The 19,872-nt window shown below is 40.1% G+C and overlaps 1 protein-coding gene across 1 annotated transcript in view; it reads left to right on the top strand.

Moving 5' to 3' along the window:
• Window positions 1-19,872, top strand: part of Adgrb3 (adhesion G protein-coupled receptor B3) — a 710,232-nt gene that overhangs the window by 281,933 nt on the left and 408,427 nt on the right. The window contains exons 5-6 of the mRNA XM_038342237.1: window positions 2,301-2,465; window positions 2,910-3,074. Coding sequence (XP_038198165.1) covers window positions 2,301-2,465; window positions 2,910-3,074 — 330 coding nt within the window. The remainder of the gene's footprint in view (window positions 1-2,300; window positions 2,466-2,909; window positions 3,075-19,872) is intronic.

Genomic DNA, 19,872 nt, shown 5'->3' with positions numbered 1-19,872 from the left:
GTTCTTAATCTCTCACAAGGTTTATTAAGTACAGACAGGTATCTGTTCGACAGCCCTATTTAATAGCTACATATGAGGCTTGAAATTACCTACTCATTCTGTCAGACTCTGGTTTGCCTAGAAGGATTTTCACCACAGTATTAGCTTCTAGTAGAACTTATGATTGATGCTCAATTCCTTTTCAGTAATAATCAAACTCATTAAGAAGCATGCAGTAACACTGAAAACAGTAGACCCCCATCTATGAGTGCATTTATAGCATTCATATGCTATTTTGTACATTTTCATTGGTTTTGGGTTTAATCCCCTGCTATGTTTTCTAGCATTTGTCAGTGCTGTCTCCTTGTGTAAATGAGTCAGGTCACACTGCCCTAGCAATTATCTTTTCTATGAAGAAGATCCTGTGAAAACCTACAAATCTCATGTACCATTTAAAGAACATGCTTGCCTTTCACCTTTGACTTGTTTACATGCACAATATGATCATTTGTGAGATAACTGGGCTTTGTTGGCACTTAAACTTTCCATTTCTCTCTTCATCACCAGTCTCAGAATCATTTGAGTGAAGGACAAGTGAATGAAGCACCAAAGATGGGTCAAATGCAGTCATCTGCATCCCAACCATCAGACACAAGGTCTTTTTTGCTTACCATATGCTTTGCTTCCAGATCCTTCCCTTCATTTCTCTGAGCATCACCTCTTGATAACATCCTGATCTTCCCAACTCTCTGTCATCCAGGACTGACCCTCCCCTGTATCTTCCAAATTTGTTTTCCAAATATTTCATTATCTCTGACCAGCATCTTCTCCATTTAAACACTTCAAAGCGTTCTTAGTTACCTGAGAACAGTGGCCTAAATCTTAATGCATATCTGGGTCCAGCCTTGACCCTGTTCATATGCTCCAGGGTTGTGGATTAGAAATGTTAGGCAGAAAAACAAAGACACAAAAGAGACACACAGGGAACTGTCGGGAGGGTAACCCAGTGAATACTGAACCTACTCACCTTAATGTTTTTATAAGCTTTATATACCCCAATCCAAAGAGAAGAGGAGAGTCAAAAAGCCTTTTTTACCAAAATTCAAGGGAACCAACATTGTGATCATCTTCTCAAATGCCCAAAGCATCAAGTAGCCACACCCAAAGGAAAAACTTCCTTCCAATAACCTCGAAGCAGCAAGAATAATCCTGAACTGTCTGAGCTGCAGTCAAGGTGGATCGACTACATCTCTGGTCTCTCACAATCCAGCTGCAAACTTGACTGCTGCCTTTGACCAACTTCTTCGACCTCTCTCCACTTAAACCTCTGGATTTCCTTCACTGTCCTCTGCATCTTGTTCTAGAAAATACCCATCTTGATCTGTTAAGGAATTTTGCATGTCCTTTTACAGACAATACTTATCCTATTCATTTCCTCGTGGTCCTGATTACTTGGAACATCAGTTTGCCAAGGAAAATCTACCAGTCTCCCAGGACCTATGTCTCACAATCTTCTGGAATCATCCTGTGCAACACACTGCCCAACTTTTTAATTTTTTTGCATGTCATTCACTGTTTAGTTTTAAGAGCTGCTTTTTCCAAAATATGAGCTGTGTGGTGTATTGGCCACTTTTTCCCCTTGGTCACATTATCCTGGAACTATATTCTGAAATCTATCTCAAGGTTTTAAATTTTCAATCAATAATTGCCATAGAGATGAAGGTTCTAGTTTCTAGTCTTCTTGCTATGACACATACCTGATAAAATCAAAATAAGGAGAGTAGGGTATACATTCCCAAGGGATACAACCATCAGGCCAGGGAAGGGGTGGTGACAAGAACAGCGGTTGCCTCCTCTCATTGTATCCAGTCAGGAAACAACAATGGACACGCTGCTCAGCTCCCCTTCTCCTTTTCAGTCAGTCCAGAATCCCAGGCTATAGCTTGGTGCTGATCACATGCGTGTGGGTCTTCTCAACTCATCCAAATCTAGGCAATCCTTGTTCATGTTCAGATATTTCTTGCCATGACCATTCAAACTCATATTGAAGTTGATAACAGTGATTAACCATCATAATGAAAATGCATAAAATGAAGTAGAAACAAAAAGGGGGATCATAACGTATTGAGGAGTCTCATGACGAAAAAAGGGGGAAATAACGTCTTGGGAAGTAGTAATAGGATCTCACGCAGTGTGATCTTAATTACAAACATTCAGAAGCTTTTAGATTGATTCATCTTTCAGGTTAGTGTTACCTTGTGCTCCCTGCATAGCTTTCCCCACCGGAGCATCTTACGCTGTCTCTCTTTCTGCTTTCATAGTTGATGGACAGTGGCAGGAATGGAGTTCATGGAGCCACTGCTCGGTGACATGTTCCAATGGAACCCAGCAGAGGAGCCGGCAATGCACGGCAGCTGCTCACGGAGGCTCTGAGTGCAGAGGACCATGGGCAGAAAGCAGAGAGTGCTACAACCCCGAATGTACAGGTAAGGCCAATAGCTTTGTGCAAATGACACCTACAAGTCATAAAACCTCAAAGACCCATGCCAGGCAGTCATAAAATGAAAGCTAATTATATGTTCATATGTACAAAACCATTAGATTCATTTATTCTACGGTATACTGCAATAATAAAGTCAGAAAAATCTGGAGATTCTTAAATCGAAAAATAGCCGAGTTAATAAAGTTTAGCACTAGGCTTCCAGTTTCTAAAAGTAGGTTCCTTGTGCATCTGAAGTGTCATACTCACTTATGTAATTCTTCGCACCACAAAATGCACAGTGTTTGACCAGCAAGTCCAATATTTGGACAAAGCTTAGTCTTGACAGTAGATGAATAAAAATGGAAAGAACGTTAACACCTCCGGATTTACACATTTACCAAACCAGTGCATGGTGCGACTGCTGTTAAGTGAGACCCATTTCTTTCAGCCAATGGTCAGTGGAATCAATGGGGTCACTGGAGCGGATGTTCCAAGTCCTGTGATGGAGGCTGGGAGAGGCGAGTGAGGACGTGTCAGGGTGCAGCTTTAACAGGACAGCAGTGTGAAGGAACAGGGGAGGAAGTGAGACGGTGCAGTGAGCAGCGGTGCCCAGGTAAGAAGGATCTGGGGTGGGTGGGTGTGTCTGTGTGTGTCTGTGTGTGTGCAGTTAGGAATAACACTTCTTTGGTCTAAAGATTAATACTAGTAACTGGCAATACGCTTGTTTTAAAAATACTATCTGACAACTTATCCTCATATGTTAGAACAATCCTATTAGTTTTACTTTATTTATTGTAAAGTGATATTGAAAAACAAGGATAGTCAAAAACTCAGCACAAAGAAGAATAATTGATTTGAGTATGATTTATATCATTATAATATTTTTCTACTGTGTAATAAAATTTGCTTATTGAGAAGACAAAAATGTTCTCAAACCTTACTACTTTTTTAAGTATTAAGCAAATGAAACGAAAAGCTATTGTCTAAATTCATATACTTTCATTTTTGTGACTGATTAATGTCTCCTTGATGACCTTAGAAATCTGTATTTTCCCAATCTTGTCCAATTTTCAATCATAAAATTATCACCATGGATAAAATATAAAATGTAATGGCTAATGAAAGTGGTTTGCAGGTAAGCACAAACGGTAACTCGGGTCAGACACTGTCCAGACTTCATTCATTTCTAGCAACGTCTCCTTTAGAAAACTAGATTCTTTTCTTAAAATAATCGTGACACACTGAGATATAGATAAGTCACAATCATGGTTTTAGGTTGATACCATAGGCCAAACGGACACAAACATACAAGACAGTGCTAAGTTGATCTTCTAATTGCACAGTGAAAGGAACTCAGAGAATGTGAGTGCTGTGTTTATTTCGTAGGTGTATTGGTTTGGGGTGATGGTCATTTGAAGGGATGGAGAATCACATTGGAGACAAATGTCTGGGCTGGGCATGTCTGTGAGAAGTCATCTAAATTAGCCTAACTGACTCCGGGACTGTTAGGGGGAAACAAAGCCAGGCCCAGCTCACCTCCCTCGGCTTCAGGACTGTGTCCGTGTCCGTCTGTGACCAGCTGCCTCCAACTGTAACCATACTGTGCTCCAAAATAAACTCCTTCTTAGGTTGCTTTTGTCAGAGCATGCTGCTCCAGCGACATGATTATTAGCTATGCAGAAGTTTGGAATAAAGAAGTAAAGTCATTATCGTGATAAAACTAACTTTGCAGTTCTTAGGGTTTGGAACTGGTTCGTGGGAGAAATGCAGGATAGTTTTGAACTGTCAACTAGAAGAACCCTCGCAAGTGTAAACCTAGCCTGAGCCATTCTGGTGAGAATTTAGAAAAGTAGAAGAAGGAGAGAAATGTGCACAGTAGAAGCCTGGCCCATAGGCTTTAGAAGTGAACATGGGCACCATCAGAAATTGGATAATATTCTGTTTGGCTTTATGGTCAGTGATCTGGCTGTATTTTATCCATTCTCTGAGCACTTGAATGAGGTGCAATGTATTAGACAAAGCGTTTGTTGGAAGGAACTTCAGACAGGATAGCTTTCAGGTTGGGCCAGTGCTCCTGCTTACTGCTCTCAATCAAGTCTACAGAGAGAAAGCAGGAAGTAAAAGAGAGGACCAGTGGGTAAAAGTGCTTTCTATCCTTGAATTCTATGGATAAAACCCACTGGGGAAGGAGAGAACCGGCTTCTCACACCATAGCATGCATGTTAATGCACTTACATATACACATCATAGAAACTCATACGCACACACAGATGCACACATGCACACATGCACATGTACGCGCAAACACATACACACAGCCACACAGAAGCATACACAGACATACACACACAATAATAATAATCACGATGATGAAAATTCAAAGGAAGCAAGGTGATATAACCAGAGTAATGCATTTTGATGATGAAAAGTGTATGGACAAGTTTTAAACATCTGGGAAGGAGAAGGTAGACAACAACAAAAGATTCTGTCACTGATGGAGAGATTAATGCCATCGAAGAGTGTGACTGCGCTGGGACAGCATAGGCACACTGAGTGCAAGAACTTAGGCACCAAAGGCTCCTTCCAGGGGAAAACACAGTTTCATTTGAATGAGAACCTAAACTAAAATGTTACTGAAAGGATTCCTGCTTTTTGAGAGCAGTTGAATTGGGAAGTTTTCTTGGGAGTCAGCTCATAAACGTTGATGTATATTCCAAAGGACTCGCTCTCTGGCCTGAGCTGGCAACCCAAACTTGGGAGTATTACTTTGAACTGATTGAAGAAATGTGAAAGATGCAAGACCGGAGCAGTCACAGAGGCTTGCACCGTGAATCCAGAGAGCTGGGAAACCCAGGCAGTGTGTCAATCTGATTACTTGCAAAGTGGTCCTGAGAGGCCACTTCATGAAAGCCCTAAAGGTAAAGTTTATGTTTTAGTGGAGCCCTCTAGTGGTTGGAGATGCCTGAACCGTTGGACATCCGGTCAAGCAGGGACATTCAAGGATAGAAGCTAGGATTGCTACAGGCAGCAGAGCTGGAAGCGCCGGGCTGCTTAAACTACCAAGATTCCATCTGAAGCCCCAGGTAGCCGCCATGGAGTTGCAGGATTTATTTTCTGTGCTGTGTGTTTCCATCTTGGTTTGCCTGACCATTCCTTACCATCCCTCCACTCTCTATTTTGTAATATGGCTACTTCTCTGTGTTAGTTTGCTTTAAAAGTATGTATTTCAGTATTTTACAGAACTTCAAAATTATGTGTTGCTTTGGGTCTCCAATGATGGCTGGACTTGGTCATTTTGAACAGTATTAGTACTGTTTAAAACCCTGAGACCATTGAAGTTGGGCTGAATGTATTCTGCATTATGAGATGGTCATTAATCTATGATGACAGGAGCTGAGGTTATGTATAGAAAGTGGTGTGTTTCTGTGTCGAGGTGACGAAGGGTAGGTTCGTGGTGACTTGTATCTGTCAACCTAACATCAGCCAGAATCACCTCAGAGACAAATCTCTGGTCATGTCTGTGAGAAATTTGCTCGAGTTGATTATTTGGGTTGCAAAGATGCACTCTGTCTGCCTGCTCCAATAAAAAGAGGAGAGGATGTGGAGCACAGCCCCCAGTCCCTGCATGCTTCTTGACTGTGGATATACTGTGACAGCTGCTTCTGACTGCTGCTGCCCCTCTATGATGGACTGTACTAAGTTGAAAATCCTCTGTTCCTTAAGGTACTTTTGCCTGGGCAGCGAGACAAGCAACAATGCAAAAAGTTTCCTGTTCTTCTTATTCTGGTCACATAAACTGACCATTTCTATTTAAAAAAATATAAGTATTCTAAGAGTTACCCAGTAACCAAAATATCATGTTTCTCTATAATTAACATGTGAAAAGAATATTCTCTGTTCAATGTTATTAATCATATCATAAACTAGAGTCTTTTTTCTTATTACTACACTTACTTCTATTATTGGAGTGAGTGTGGAGTCACATGTAGAGGTCAGGGGACAATCTGGGGGAATCCAGAAGCTTCCGGCTTCTGGATACTGGATACTGGACACTGCTTCTGGATACTGGGAGGTCATCAGGCAAGACAGCAAGCACCTTTCACCCAGAGATCCATCTCTCTGGCCCAGAAACTGAGTTTCCCGTTTTGCAGTTTGTCAGCAGGTTTTCTTTTGGCATGAGATCTCCAATTAATTTTGCTAATTCTTCAGGCCATGTGAATGCAGAACGATAAGAGACAAATAGCACACAGAACTCTGCTGTGAAGGGTGCCTAGGCAGATTAACAATGAAATCCCCGCACTGCATGAGAATTAACAGGCTTTAGACAAAAACATTTGTTTTGCCAGAGGAGAAATTTCATTAGAACTGTAGAGCATGATGAAGCAAGACCCTCTTAATACTTGAAGGTACCTAAACCGGTTTTAGCACATGAAGCTGGTTAACTGTCCGCAACTGCATTTCATCTGCATAGGTAAGACAGAACAGCTGCAGTCAGATTTACCGAGATTGCCACCTGCTGTTTGAAAAACATTTTACAGATCGGTTTGGAGAAAGGTTGCATATTCGACTTGTTACGTTTATTTGTTGGGCTTCATGATTTAAGACAGGTCAATAGATTACCTCATATGACTAAAAGCAATTTTATATGATGTTGTATTTTTTTGGTCTTGGCGTTTCATTTCTCTCTCTTCAGTAAGGTGATTGGAAACCACTGGCAATGTACTTACAGATCTATAGCTCCCTAGTGAAACCTACTTCTCGAGTCAGCTAAATGGTTTTAAAGATTAGTGCTTTTACAGTCACAAAAATATTCTCATTTACAATGCTGCTGTATCATTTTTTTTGCTATAATTTAACCTGATACCTTGCACAATGTGCATTGTGCATTAAAACGTATACCCAACTATTAATTTAAAAACTTCGTGTCTCTGTTGAGGATAGGATTTTCAACAAAATATTTGCTCTATCTATCCACTAACACCTCATATGCAGTCATTTTTATCAAACAGTGGTATTTTTAAGGATTTATTTTACAATTTTACACAATAGAACTGACTTATACACTGAATTCTAAGTCTTAGAATTAAGCTAATCCTGATTTCCTCATCATGATCACTATTATTTCTTTTGTGAATAGTGGTCATAATCCCAGCCAAAATATTATTTCATATCTACCCATTGACAAAACATACTGGGAAAATGTTCATATCACCTTAACATTTACTAAGACATTTTTCTGATTGTCAATTGCAAAGCTTCAACAAGTATTTCTTTTAAAACAGTATTTTTCCCAGTATTATTTTTAATATTTTCATTCCTGATCTTTTTTGGGGGGGTGGTGGTCCTGGGAAGAACAAGTATTTATGTTAATGTTTCACGTAATTTGAATTCAAAAACAGATTAATTAACCTCACCCAGAAACCCTCTGTTGTCAAAAAGGAGAAATATATGTACATCTTTGTCTAGATAACTAATGGAAACTAATCATCTAGATTTAATCAAATGCTACTATATTATCTAGAAAACATATTTAAAAATGCCCATCAAGATTAGGGTTTTCCTTTATGGGTTAATAGAGTAGTGGGAAAATGTTAAAACTGCATCATTGACTCCGCCCACCCCAGTAAGATGTTTCATTGTTTTCATAAGAAAGGAGAACCATAGAGACCAAAACTTAAGAGTACTACTGGTTAGGAAATAGAATCACTCCAGGGGAGATAATTAAGTGTCCCCATTTTTTAAATTGGTCAAGCTCACCAAATAATGAATTCATTTATCTCAGTCTCATCGCGCATCCTCAGGCTCTGATGAGTGAATGGAGAAATGGTAATAACTTCACTGGCTTTGCCTTCTATTGCGATGGAAAACATTCATTCACACCTTTTTACCCCCATTTTTCTTGGTCACTCTTCTGAAATCAGATCTTACTGATGCCTGGCTAGACTTAAGTTTTTGGCTGCCTGTCACTAATCACTAACGTGGAATCTATCACTTCCCGAAAGGGATATTCTTAATCCACAAATAAAGTTTAAAGTTTTCTTCGTGGGAAAACAATTGATTTGTCTGTCATGCTGATTGAAGCCTGCTGGCTGACTGTGCTCGGGAACACAAAATGTAAATGGAGGTATGGGGAGCCAGGTACCAAGGGAGACCAGGAGAAATTGTGGTATTTTACTCAAGCTCTGCACGCCAAAGGAGGGCAGCAGTCGCCCTAGTAATGCAAAGCAAGTCTTGGACACTGCAGTGTGTTTTTGTATTAGCCTCATGCACACTGTCATACTGTGGATAAAAGCACTGCTTGCCTGCCTTCCTCCCCTCTGTCCCCACTTATGAGATATCATTTGGGCAGAGCGATTTTGTTTTTGAATTTCTTTTCTTTCAAGTAAGACTGTGTCTGGAGAAAGGATTGAAGAAAGGACTTTACTCTGTGGTGTATCTTTGCAGAGGACTCCTAACACAGTCGAAGGCATTGCTTTTAAACCTTTGATGGCCTTCAAATTCATGCCAACAGCTTGTTGAAGCATGAAGTTAAACTTGTTGAGCATCAGAGGCTCTGTTTACTTGAGAATATATATTTTGATGGCAATAAGCTGATGATGATGATGATAATGGCTCCAGATCATCTTGCAGACTGCAGTGGCCTACTAAAGTTGAATAATCATGATTAAATTGTGATTAAAAAGGAACAGGGAAATGAAATGTAGTCCTTGGCTTCAGCTCCATTGGTGTAAGCTGATATACTGCCCAGATTGCAGAGTCCGATCTAACTCATGCTTCCTCACAAATGAAGAGGGGTACTGTCTGTAATATATTTATAATACAAATGTAGACAAATTCATTTCCAACTTTTATGACATCAACTTTTAACAGAAATAAGACCTCTCTTGGCCATCTTAAAGAGAAATAAGGCTACTGATTTTTTTTATAATAATGGATCATTTATTGTCCAACTCTCATCTTCCCAATCCTCATTTTTTCCTGTTCCATAAAGAGCAAGAAAAGGTCTTAATTATCATTAGAGCAAGTCTTATATGAATATACAGTACCCGGAAGCAGATCTAGATTCCTGCTGCAGTTGGTACCCTGGTTAGCTTTCGTCAACTCGACCCTATCATATGGAGTTATCTAGGAAGAGAGACTGCAATTGAGAAAATGCCTTTCTCGGATTGCTTATAGGAAAGTTTGGGAAGGCTTTTTCCTGATTGATGGTTGATGTGTGAGGACACAGCGTACTGTAAGTGGTGCCAGCCCTGGTCAGGGGTGGCGATTCTGAGTTGCATTAAAAATTAGGCTCATCAACCCATAGGGAGTAAGCCAGTAAACAGTGTACCTCCAAGGTCTCCACTTGAGGCTCTGCCGCTGGGTCACTGCCCTACGTTCCCTTCACCTGGGACTATTACTGGGAAAGTTTTCATGGCTTTCCCTTTCCCTCCATGTAGCTTTTATCCATGTGCCTTTATCATAACAGCAGTAAGCAAGGACATTCCTCATGTGTCTCTTCCTGGGCTGTAGCATGTCCTTTGTGTTTCTCGTCTTCCACAGTGAGAAGTTACAGTATGCATATGCAGAATTTCGGTTCATGGTGTGACGGTGGGGGAGGTGCCCTGTCCAGCAGTTCTCACTTGTTTTCTCAGGTGCCGGTTAGTAGACTGATAGGTTGATAATCATATCCACTAAAAGTATATGCATATATATTTTGTAGAGACAAGTGTAGGAAACTTAGCAAATTATGCTGTTATTAATGATGTGTGCCACTCCATGTGGAGGCTAGCTGTAGTCATTTTCATAAACCCAAAGATGTCGGTTCAAAATGTTCATTTCCTTATCCAAAGAGAAAACTCCTGGAACCATTTCCAGGCTGCCATGAATTGTGCCCTTTTACTTCAAGATGCTTTGAGGGCATCACAGAGCCCCTGGACTCATACTATTTTCTGCAATTACGGGTTATCTTTATAACTTATCATCAACTATGCTTTCATCTGGTGAGCTCCTCATAAGGTGAAAGCAATTGTTTTAACTGAATGTATTTGGCTATAGTAAATAACATCAAATATTCTCACACCTGGGTGTTTACATAGCTATTCACCTAAAATCAGATGCTGAGTTTAGTGTTGACAGTAGATGGCACTAGGTATTGACTCCTCTTTCTGCTTGTCAAGCACTTCAGGTACAGTTTAAAGAGCAGAAATGTAAATTAGGTGTTGAAGATAGCCTTTGGATGAAAGAGATTTTATTGCTTAATAAATAACCAAAATAGTGTTGAGTCCTCCCGCAAAGCACAAGTGTTTGATTGTTTTTACATAATCTACTCTATAGTTCTGGAAAAAAAATGGCTGAATTTTATGGGCAGAATAAAGGAAAAAGCACAGAGGGCCAAAGGACTCGGGGTTTAAATTGGGTAGCACTGCAAGTCCTTCACGCGAACCTGTTGCTATGGAGATAACTAGTATAATAATTCATCTTCGCAGATTGCTCATCAGAGAAGACTTTGGGAAAACTCTCAGAGGTTATTCCAGGGTAGAAACGTAAAAATCAATTTGTTCTAATCTTCTATTAGCCACCTTGTTTGATTTAGAAATATTTGGCAACAACCTTAAATTGAGAAGAAAAGTAAAAAAAAAAAAAAAAAAAAAAAAAAACACATATTACTATTATTTTACTTCTTTCCATCTTAAATATTACCATAGTAAAAGAAGTAAATTTTAGGACTTATCTAACAATTATCTTCAAGCAGAACATCAAAGGACACTTAAAAGTTTTAATTATTGCATTGCTGCTCTTTTGTTTCCATGCTCACAGAAGCACCAACCTCTCATATTATGCTTGATATTTCTCTTCCTTGTTGATTCCCTGCGTAGCCTGATGTGAGTGCCCACAGCTTCAGTGCCCACTCTTCTCTATGCTGTTTCCTTTCTCACCAATAGCAAAGCCTTCAGGTCACACCTGCAGGTCTACCATTTGTCTCGTGTCTCTCACAGATTCCCAGCATGCTTTGCCAGCAGTTACCTTCCAGGATCTATCACAGGAGAGCTTTTCTATCTGATGAGCAACTCTTTTGTGTCATTTGAGCCGATTATTGGTCTGAGCAGTCATTTTCCTAACGACAGATTCTCAGTTGTCTATTTCGTTCCAAGGTGGTCCTGTGTACTCCCTTTGCCAACACCTATTTGTAGTAGAGGAACATAAAAATAAAGTGAGGAATATGGAGACCAGGGAAGATTGGCTTTTTTTATTGGTGTCTTCACACCTAAAATGGAGCCAATGTGGTATAGGGAATTGATTCAATGTGATAAAATATTTTAACTAAATATGATGATTAATAGCAGTTGATGAATTCTGTGTTGCTCCTATCAATCATATGACATCATCTTTTCTGAACAGGTTTGTCTCATTAGTATGGCCTATTTATGGCCTAAGTCATATGACTCACTTGGTTTAAAAACCTTGCATAAGTTTTCATTACTTGCCAAATTTAGTACATACCCTTAGAGTTCTGATATTCTATGTCCCAATGCTAGCTCTAATAGATTTGCTACATTACTTCTCTCTACTCAACTATAAATATGTACTATGTATATATATATATATATATATGTGTGTGTGTGTGTGTGTATATATATGTGTGTGTGTGTATAATAAAAACACACTTGTACAAACTGTTTTCTGTATGCAATGATACATGTTCTTCACAATAGTTTTAATTACTATTCATCTGGACCCCTTTAGTGACCTTGCCCCCTTTACTCTGAACATTGCTATAGGAGCCTCTTGGGAGTCAGTCCATTAGTGAGTCTTCTTTCCATCATCTTATGAATGTATCTTATTCATTGAAACCCTATAAAGTTAGCCCATGCTCCCATTCTTATATCTTATTAATAATCCATTTAATTGATTATATTAACTTCAATTCCAACACATTTCATGTGTATGTACGGTGTCTTTTCATCTGGACTTCTCAGACACTGTGCTGAGCCTTGCTGAGCAAAATAGATTGCTAGATTTATATTTTATGCCCTTAATGCCATAATGAAAGTAATGGTTACATTTTTATGTTATCATCTACATAAACTAGTTGATTGATGGAGGATTCTCATTGGCTAATAAACAAACTGCCCTGGCTTTTTGATAGGGCAAGATTTAGATAGGTGGAGTAGACAGAACAGTAAAAAGGAAGTGAGGTAGAGGGCTCAGACAATTGCCTCGCCTCTCCTCTCTGAGCCAGAGGTGATGAAGCCAGCCGCCAGGTCAGACATGCTGAATCTTTCCCAGTAAGACACCACTTGTGGTGTTATACAGATTATTCGATATGGGTTAGTCAAGATGTGAGTAAGAGGCTGAAACTAATAGGCCAGACAATGTTTAAAAGAATACAGTTTCCGTGTAATTATTTCGGGGCATAAGCTAGACCTGCGTCTGGGAACAGGGCGGCGGGAACGCGGTCCGCAGCTCCTCACTACAGAATGGCGCCCACGTGGATAACTGAATCCACAGAAAGCTTGAGAAAGCTTGGGAAAGAATAGAGTAAAGCATGTTATCTTGGTCGCAGCAATTTCTCGGGTCTGCTCTGCTTGCTAGAGGCTAGCAAGCGCTCTCATCTAAGAGAGGCTTCCTGACTCAGCAAGAGATTTGATGAATTTAAGCACATAATTTACTTAGAAGAGGTGTTCATGGAGATACCGACGTAAAATTGAAGACAAATAAAGAGAATCTTCTAAAGAAGGTTGTAATGACCACTGGGCTGGCAGCGTGTGCCTATAACTGCACCATCTCAGAGGTGAAGACAGACGGAATGGACGTTCCAAGTTCAACTGGGCCACATACTCTAACCCTATCTGAAATGAACAAACAAAATACCACATGGAACTTGATAAACTCCTTTCCTTCCAACCTGAGCAGAAGAATGAGTCGTACCGGGGAGTAAGCTCCGTGGGTGCAATCCAAGCTGGAAGCCCTGTGAGCTCAGAGACTAGCCTTTTTTCGCCTCCTCCTCCTTCAGCACAAGGAATTCACAGAGTAACCATGATTCATAGTTCCCCAGCAAGAACAGTTTGAAACGTGGAGGTCATGAGTGGTGCGTGCGTTTTTTCTTCTTTTTTCTGCATGCCAGCTCTGTAGTTTAGAATCAATTTCCCTTTAATGCTGAAATTCTAGCCTATGAGGGGAAAACTAATTCTCCACATCATATTGATTTAAGCCCTGTATAATTTCTGCTATTTTTAAGAGAAGGTAAATTAGTTTGAATAGACAGATTAACAGCTAATCACTAGGTAATTGCTACCTTGTTTTAAGGGAGTGTGGTAACTACATACTTGTACAGGTATGTCTTACAAATGAATTTTTATCTTGGCAGTAAAGATACCAAGCAGTGGATCTGGCAACTGATGAGCAGTTGGTATTGCAGTGTGGTGAGACATAAAAGTACAAGAGCGCTTCATACTGCTGGGGAAAAAAAGAAAACTTTCATTTTTATACTTAGGCTGCTCTGGTCGTTTCTAATTGCAAGGTGAACAGAGGTAGAATGCAACAGAAAGAAAACACACACACACACACACACACACACACAAACAAAGACAACAGAAAACAAAAAGACGAAACAAAATCATGAGCCATGAGTTCCACATTCCCTTCTGGTCATGGGCATGCTTTCCATTCACCAATTAAATTTTAAAGTGTTATTTGAAATTATAATATAGTTAGATCGTTTTCTTCTCCCCTTTCTCTCCCTCCAAACCCTCTAATTTATGTCTCTTTACTTTCATTCAAATCCATGGTCTCATTTCATTAATTGCACACACACACACACACACACACACACACACACACACACACACACACCCTGGTCAGTATGTATAACGTTACTTGTTTTAGTGTTTACTGGGCTGACCATTTGGTGTTATATAACCAATAGTGAGCTCTTCCCTGGCTACACGGTCTCTCCCACTCTCCCTATCCCTTAGTTGTCTGTAGTTCTTTGTATGGGAATGAGGACCTTTGGGGCTCCCCTCCTTTCTCCATCCACATTAACATGTCTATCAGTGCTGTCCTTTTCGAGCTCATGTTTACGCAGCCACTTTCCTGAGACTTTATAGATATACCCTCTAATATTTCTAGAAAACACAATTTTACAGCAAACTTACCATTCCCCTGGCTCTTATAATCTTTCTTCCCCCCTCTTTTACAGTGTTCCCTGAGGTGAGGGCTTAGATTTGGGAGTTATATTGTAGATGTGCCCTGTGAAACTGGGCTCAATAATCCTGCACTCTATTTGGCTATGGTTTTGTGTAATAGTCTCTTTCAGTTGCAGCTCCTTTTGGATAACACTAGCACATGCTCAGGTATCTCAAGTACAAATTGCTGTCATCCTCTCCTCCCCAGGGCATTTTCTGTCACATACTGGAACTCAGGATGTAGCACCGTGGACAGTTTTCTTTGAAATCTGTCTTCATTTTGAAATTCTGAAGCATCCTTGACTTTTCCGTCCATTCAGCCATGGGACTGAGCAGCCTCCTTCCTAAGTAGATCTGGAACACATCCACATCCTGTTACCACCTGCTGTGATTCTTGTTGTCAACCTCAGTTGCATGATGGAGATCATCCCAGGCCTCTTGGAGTAATTTCCTTCACTCTGTTCTCCAAACTTCAAGTACAACACTTAAAATATAATAAATTCCCTGGGTTTAAAATAAATCCATCAAGACAGGTATATGAATCACTGTTCATGATGACCTCATCTTTTATGTATCCTTCTCCTGCATTCAGTGACCTCTCCTCATACCTAACTTTTGACTCTGTCTACTCAGACACTGCCTTTGAGTGCTCTAGTTAGCTTTAACTCTGAGCTTGACACAGTCAAGAGTCCCCAGTGAGGGAATCCCAAGCAAGGGATTACCTAGATCAGATTGGCTTGTAGGCGTGACTGCAGGGGACTTTTCTGATTATAAATTGAAATAGGACAGATCAGCCCACTGTGGATGGCACCATTGCTGCAGAGATGATCTTGGGCTTTGTAAGAAAGCTATCTATGCATTTGCCAAGCATGTGAGCCAGCCAGCAAGCAGCGCTAGTCCATGATTTATGTCTTGGAATTCTAGCTTGAGTTCCTACTCTGACTCCTCTCAGTGATGGGCTATGACCTGGAAGCATAAACCAAATAAATCCTTTCCTTCCCTAAGCTTCTTTCTGTCAAGATATTTTACCCAGACTATAGAAAGGACACTAGAATGCTGTCATATCCTATCCCTGGGTCTTCCAGTAAATGGTTTGTTTGCTGAATGAATGAATTCCAGAAGTACCACTAAGGTGGGAAAGTGATTTGATATTACAGTGTCTATGGCTCTTTAGATTTTGGTATGAGCACAGATAGATATATTTCTTAATGGTTTAAAATATAATCATGAAAGAACATCAAGTCATCTTTGATGAGAAATTAGTTTTGATATTATTAATAAAACTTGAAATGCTGGACTCTGCCCTCTTACTTTTTAATCAAAGGTGGTCTGGGTATCTGTCTCAGTAAATGCAATTGATCCAAGACTTCACCAATTCACAGTGCAGCACAGCAGAACCTCAGTGGGAGCAGGGGCTGTCCCTGGTGTTGTGACTGGTTCTTGGGCACCTACTCCTCATGCTGATTGCCTTGCCCAGCCTGAATACAGGGGGAGGCGTACGGCAGCATGATGTGTGCCATGCTTTGCAGAGGCCTGCCCCTTTGTGAACAAATATGGAGGAGAGATGAATTGAGGGGGTTTGTAGGGGAGATAAAAGGAGGGAGTGGGAGGAGAGAAGAGGGGAGAGGCTGTGGTTGGGATGTTAAATCAAAACAAAACAGAACAGAAATCCTGTTGACCTCCCTTGGCTTAAAAACTGTTACTATTTTTATTTGTTTGCTTTATTGGGGTATAGATTATCATTAGGCAAGTCAGTAATTAAGTATTTTGGGTTCATCAAAAGATAGTATGCAAGTGACCATCTTTATCCTACTTAGGATATGTGCAACTCACAGCAGGATGTCCTAGCCAGGAGTCTACAGGGTCTCAATCAACTGTAGACCCTAAGTCAATCAATACCTGGCACCCTGGAAACCTTTAGACTACAATTAAATGTAATAGAGTAGCTAGCCTCTCTTTCTGCTCCTAAGTGGAATGAACATTTTCATACCATGTTCCACATCTAAATACACACATGCACAAATGCACATGCACACATACACACACATACACACAAACATATCATGTATATTTTAATGAGTCACCATCAATATCTGTAATCTTAGAAACTCACACTATTGAAAAATAAATCTAGCCAGAACAGACAAATGAGTGAGTTAGAAAAAATTAGCATAATAGGATGGTAGACAAATGCTTTGGGAGATGGAAAAACAGAGGTAGGGACGGGAATTTGAAGGTGTCATTCAGATGGTGACATTTGAGTTAGGATTAGTGGTGGTGATATGAGCCTGGCAGATGTCCGAGGTCAAGGAGGAGGCACAGTTAAGGTAGGAGCAACAGTGGATAAGCAGTGACGTGAGAGCCTGACTGGAGTACTGGGCAGGATCACAGTCAGGAGGCCAATAGTGAGAATGGAGAGCGTCGAAGTTAATCCTTGCTGCAAGAATTTTATCACAGCCCACTTTAAATAGTAAATATTATATTTTCTTGAAAATGAGATATTCTGTTTTCATATAAGCAGTGTGCCTTTTAAAAATATTAAGTAGTGACACCTATTTCCCCAGCTGATCGTTGCTATAGCTACCCACCTTGATTTTGAACATTAGTTTCTGATACAGGCCCAAAAGTAAAACAATTGTCCCTCTTAGCCCACCATTGCCATCTAGTGGTTAGTATACGCAATGAGCACACATTCTGACCACAGTGGCCGGCAGGGAAGGGCAGGGAAGGGATGTATGTGTCTTTCCCACAATATTACTAAACAAAAAGGCTTTCTGAGACCATTGCAAGGACATGAAGTCTCTCACTGTACAAGATTTCCCTTTCATTGGTTTATATACAGTCAAAATCAGAAAATAGTAGACAGTATAGCAATAGATTTTAGGAAATTTATTTCCAAGGTCCTTGGTGCAGCTGAAGAATATTTGAAATGGAAAGCACTGAAAATAAGAGACATATGATGTCAAAAGTGAACGCTAATAACTTAAAACATAATGGAAAAGAACTTGGATGTGTAAATGGAACAAAACATATTCAAATGTAATAGTCATGTTAGATAAACTATAGTCAGAACCCTTAAAAATACACTAGTTGTATATAGTATTTAATTATGTAATATACTTAAATCTTGTAGACTTTAACAGTTATTCTAACTTTCCATGTATATGTATTCTATAATTATTGGTGGTTGTAGTTACATAAATAAAATAATTATCTATTAACAATATTGTCCAAAAATGGTATCTATCTAAATCTGTACTAACAACATTAAATGAAATTTAAAACCCAGTCCTCAGACCTACCAACCATATTTCTGGTACTCTGTAGTCAAATTTGGTTAGTAACCACTGCACAAGACAGTGAAAATGAGGGGTATCTCTATCATCACATAAATTTCTAGGTGGATATTTTTGCTCAGTAAAAACGATTTAACAGATATAGTTTGGGTACCTACTGTATGCTAAGCACCTGTGGTGTTCATTATAACAGACAAAAGAAATAAACGAAGAATTTTAGCATTCCTAAAATGTGTCGTCTTGGAAGTGGTACGTATATAGCTAAATGCCTTCAGTCCACTGTGAGAGATGCTAAATTTTTATATAGCCAGTGGCCGAGGCACTGAGAGTGGCTTTGTGGAGAAATGAACACTTAGGCACAAAGGAAATATATTTTATTTTAAGTGCAACACTTGGACTTTTAAGAAGAGATTAAAGGAAAGTTAGACTAAAGCCAAGAGGCCCGGAGCAGTCCTCATGATGCCATCGAGGTGGAGAGGAGGAGTCACAAGAAGTGGCTGTAAGAGTCGGAGGGATTCCAGGCATACCGAGAAGGTGGAGCAGCTCTGTTCAGTGGTCGACAGGATGGAAGAGGGGAAGAAGCTTTAGAAAGAGAATACCAAAGTCAGGTTTTAATAAAGATGCCTAGTGTGCTCCACCCCTAGTTCTGTCCCCTGAGGGAGAATACTGAGGGACAGGTGATGCCAACAGTTATCCTTTGAGGTACCTGAGCACATCTAGTTGCTATCACAGGTCAGGTGGCATATTTAAACCAAGCTCAGGAAAGAAACCTGAGCTAGAAAAAAGAGATCCGTATGACTTTTTCTCCTTTTATATGCTACCTATATTAACCTCGGGTTCAAAATTGCCTATGCTCATCCATCAAAAAAGAAAAGTGAGATTTACATTTACCAGAGAGATTATTTGAAGTAAGATATATAGAGGATCGAGGAGGATGAGTGGGGGATATTTGGGTATGAACATTAATTCTCTGAGGCTAATGCACTGGAAAGTAAATTAGAGCCATTATAGATTAAAGTTGCCCTGGGCATCCTTTCATCATGGTGAGCACACTTACCTTGGTCCTGTCAAGCCCGCAGAGCCATGGGAGAGTTTCAAACAGTGAGCTGGCGTCTCTAGACGTAGTTCCTCAGCCCAGACAGCGGGAATCCTCCTTGAACTCTTTGTCCTCTTACTTGCGCAAATCATTTAGTTACCTCCTGAGTTTGCTTTGTGGCTCCAATTGTTTGGCTCTGCAGTCGACCACCCATCGTTTCCTAAAGGTATCATAGTGCTATTGCTTTAGCTTCCCGGAAGGTCTTTGCATCTAGTCTACATGAGAGCAATTTAATCTTAAGGTGGAAAACTTAATCGTATCATCCTCTGCCTGAATACTTCCACCTCCATAGCCTACAGTGTTGCCCTGTCCCCTCACACCATTGCCCAGCTTTCGTCCAGCCTATCATCCTTCCTGTCCCACTGGCGTGTACGGTGTTTGCATGCATCGCTTCCTCTGCCTGGAGTACTTAATGTGCCTCACACTGACCGTCCCGATCAAATGTCACTTCTTTCAGAAAGCCCCCAAACCCGTTTAGATCCTTCAGATTTTAGATTGAAATGGGATCTCTTATTTACTGTATGAAAAGTTTTTCCTAATTTGTAATTCATTTTTCCTCAGCTTTCTCCCCTACACTAAAGAACCATGAGGCCGTCTGCTCTCCTTTTGCACTATTAGTTCTCTTTAGCGCAGGCTAGACACAAATCAATGAACTATGACAGAATAAGTCCTTCAATAAGTGGCCATAGTAGAGAGGAGGATTAAGGGTGGGATGTACAGATGTTTAACCTAATGTTTTTAATTATGGGGAAAAGTATGATATGTCATTAGCAGAGTTCAGACATATCGGGAGAAGAAAGAAATAGTGACACGGGTGGGGGTGAGTCTTGAGTATCAGCAAATTGGTTTTGT

Source organism: Arvicola amphibius, chromosome 9, assembly GCF_903992535.2.
Source record: "Arvicola amphibius chromosome 9, mArvAmp1.2, whole genome shotgun sequence".
NCBI classification, from domain to species: domain Eukaryota; kingdom Metazoa; phylum Chordata; class Mammalia; order Rodentia; family Cricetidae; genus Arvicola; species Arvicola amphibius.
The sequence above is the reverse complement of the archived record's forward strand: the minus strand, read 5'-3'. Positions and strand labels throughout refer to the sequence as shown.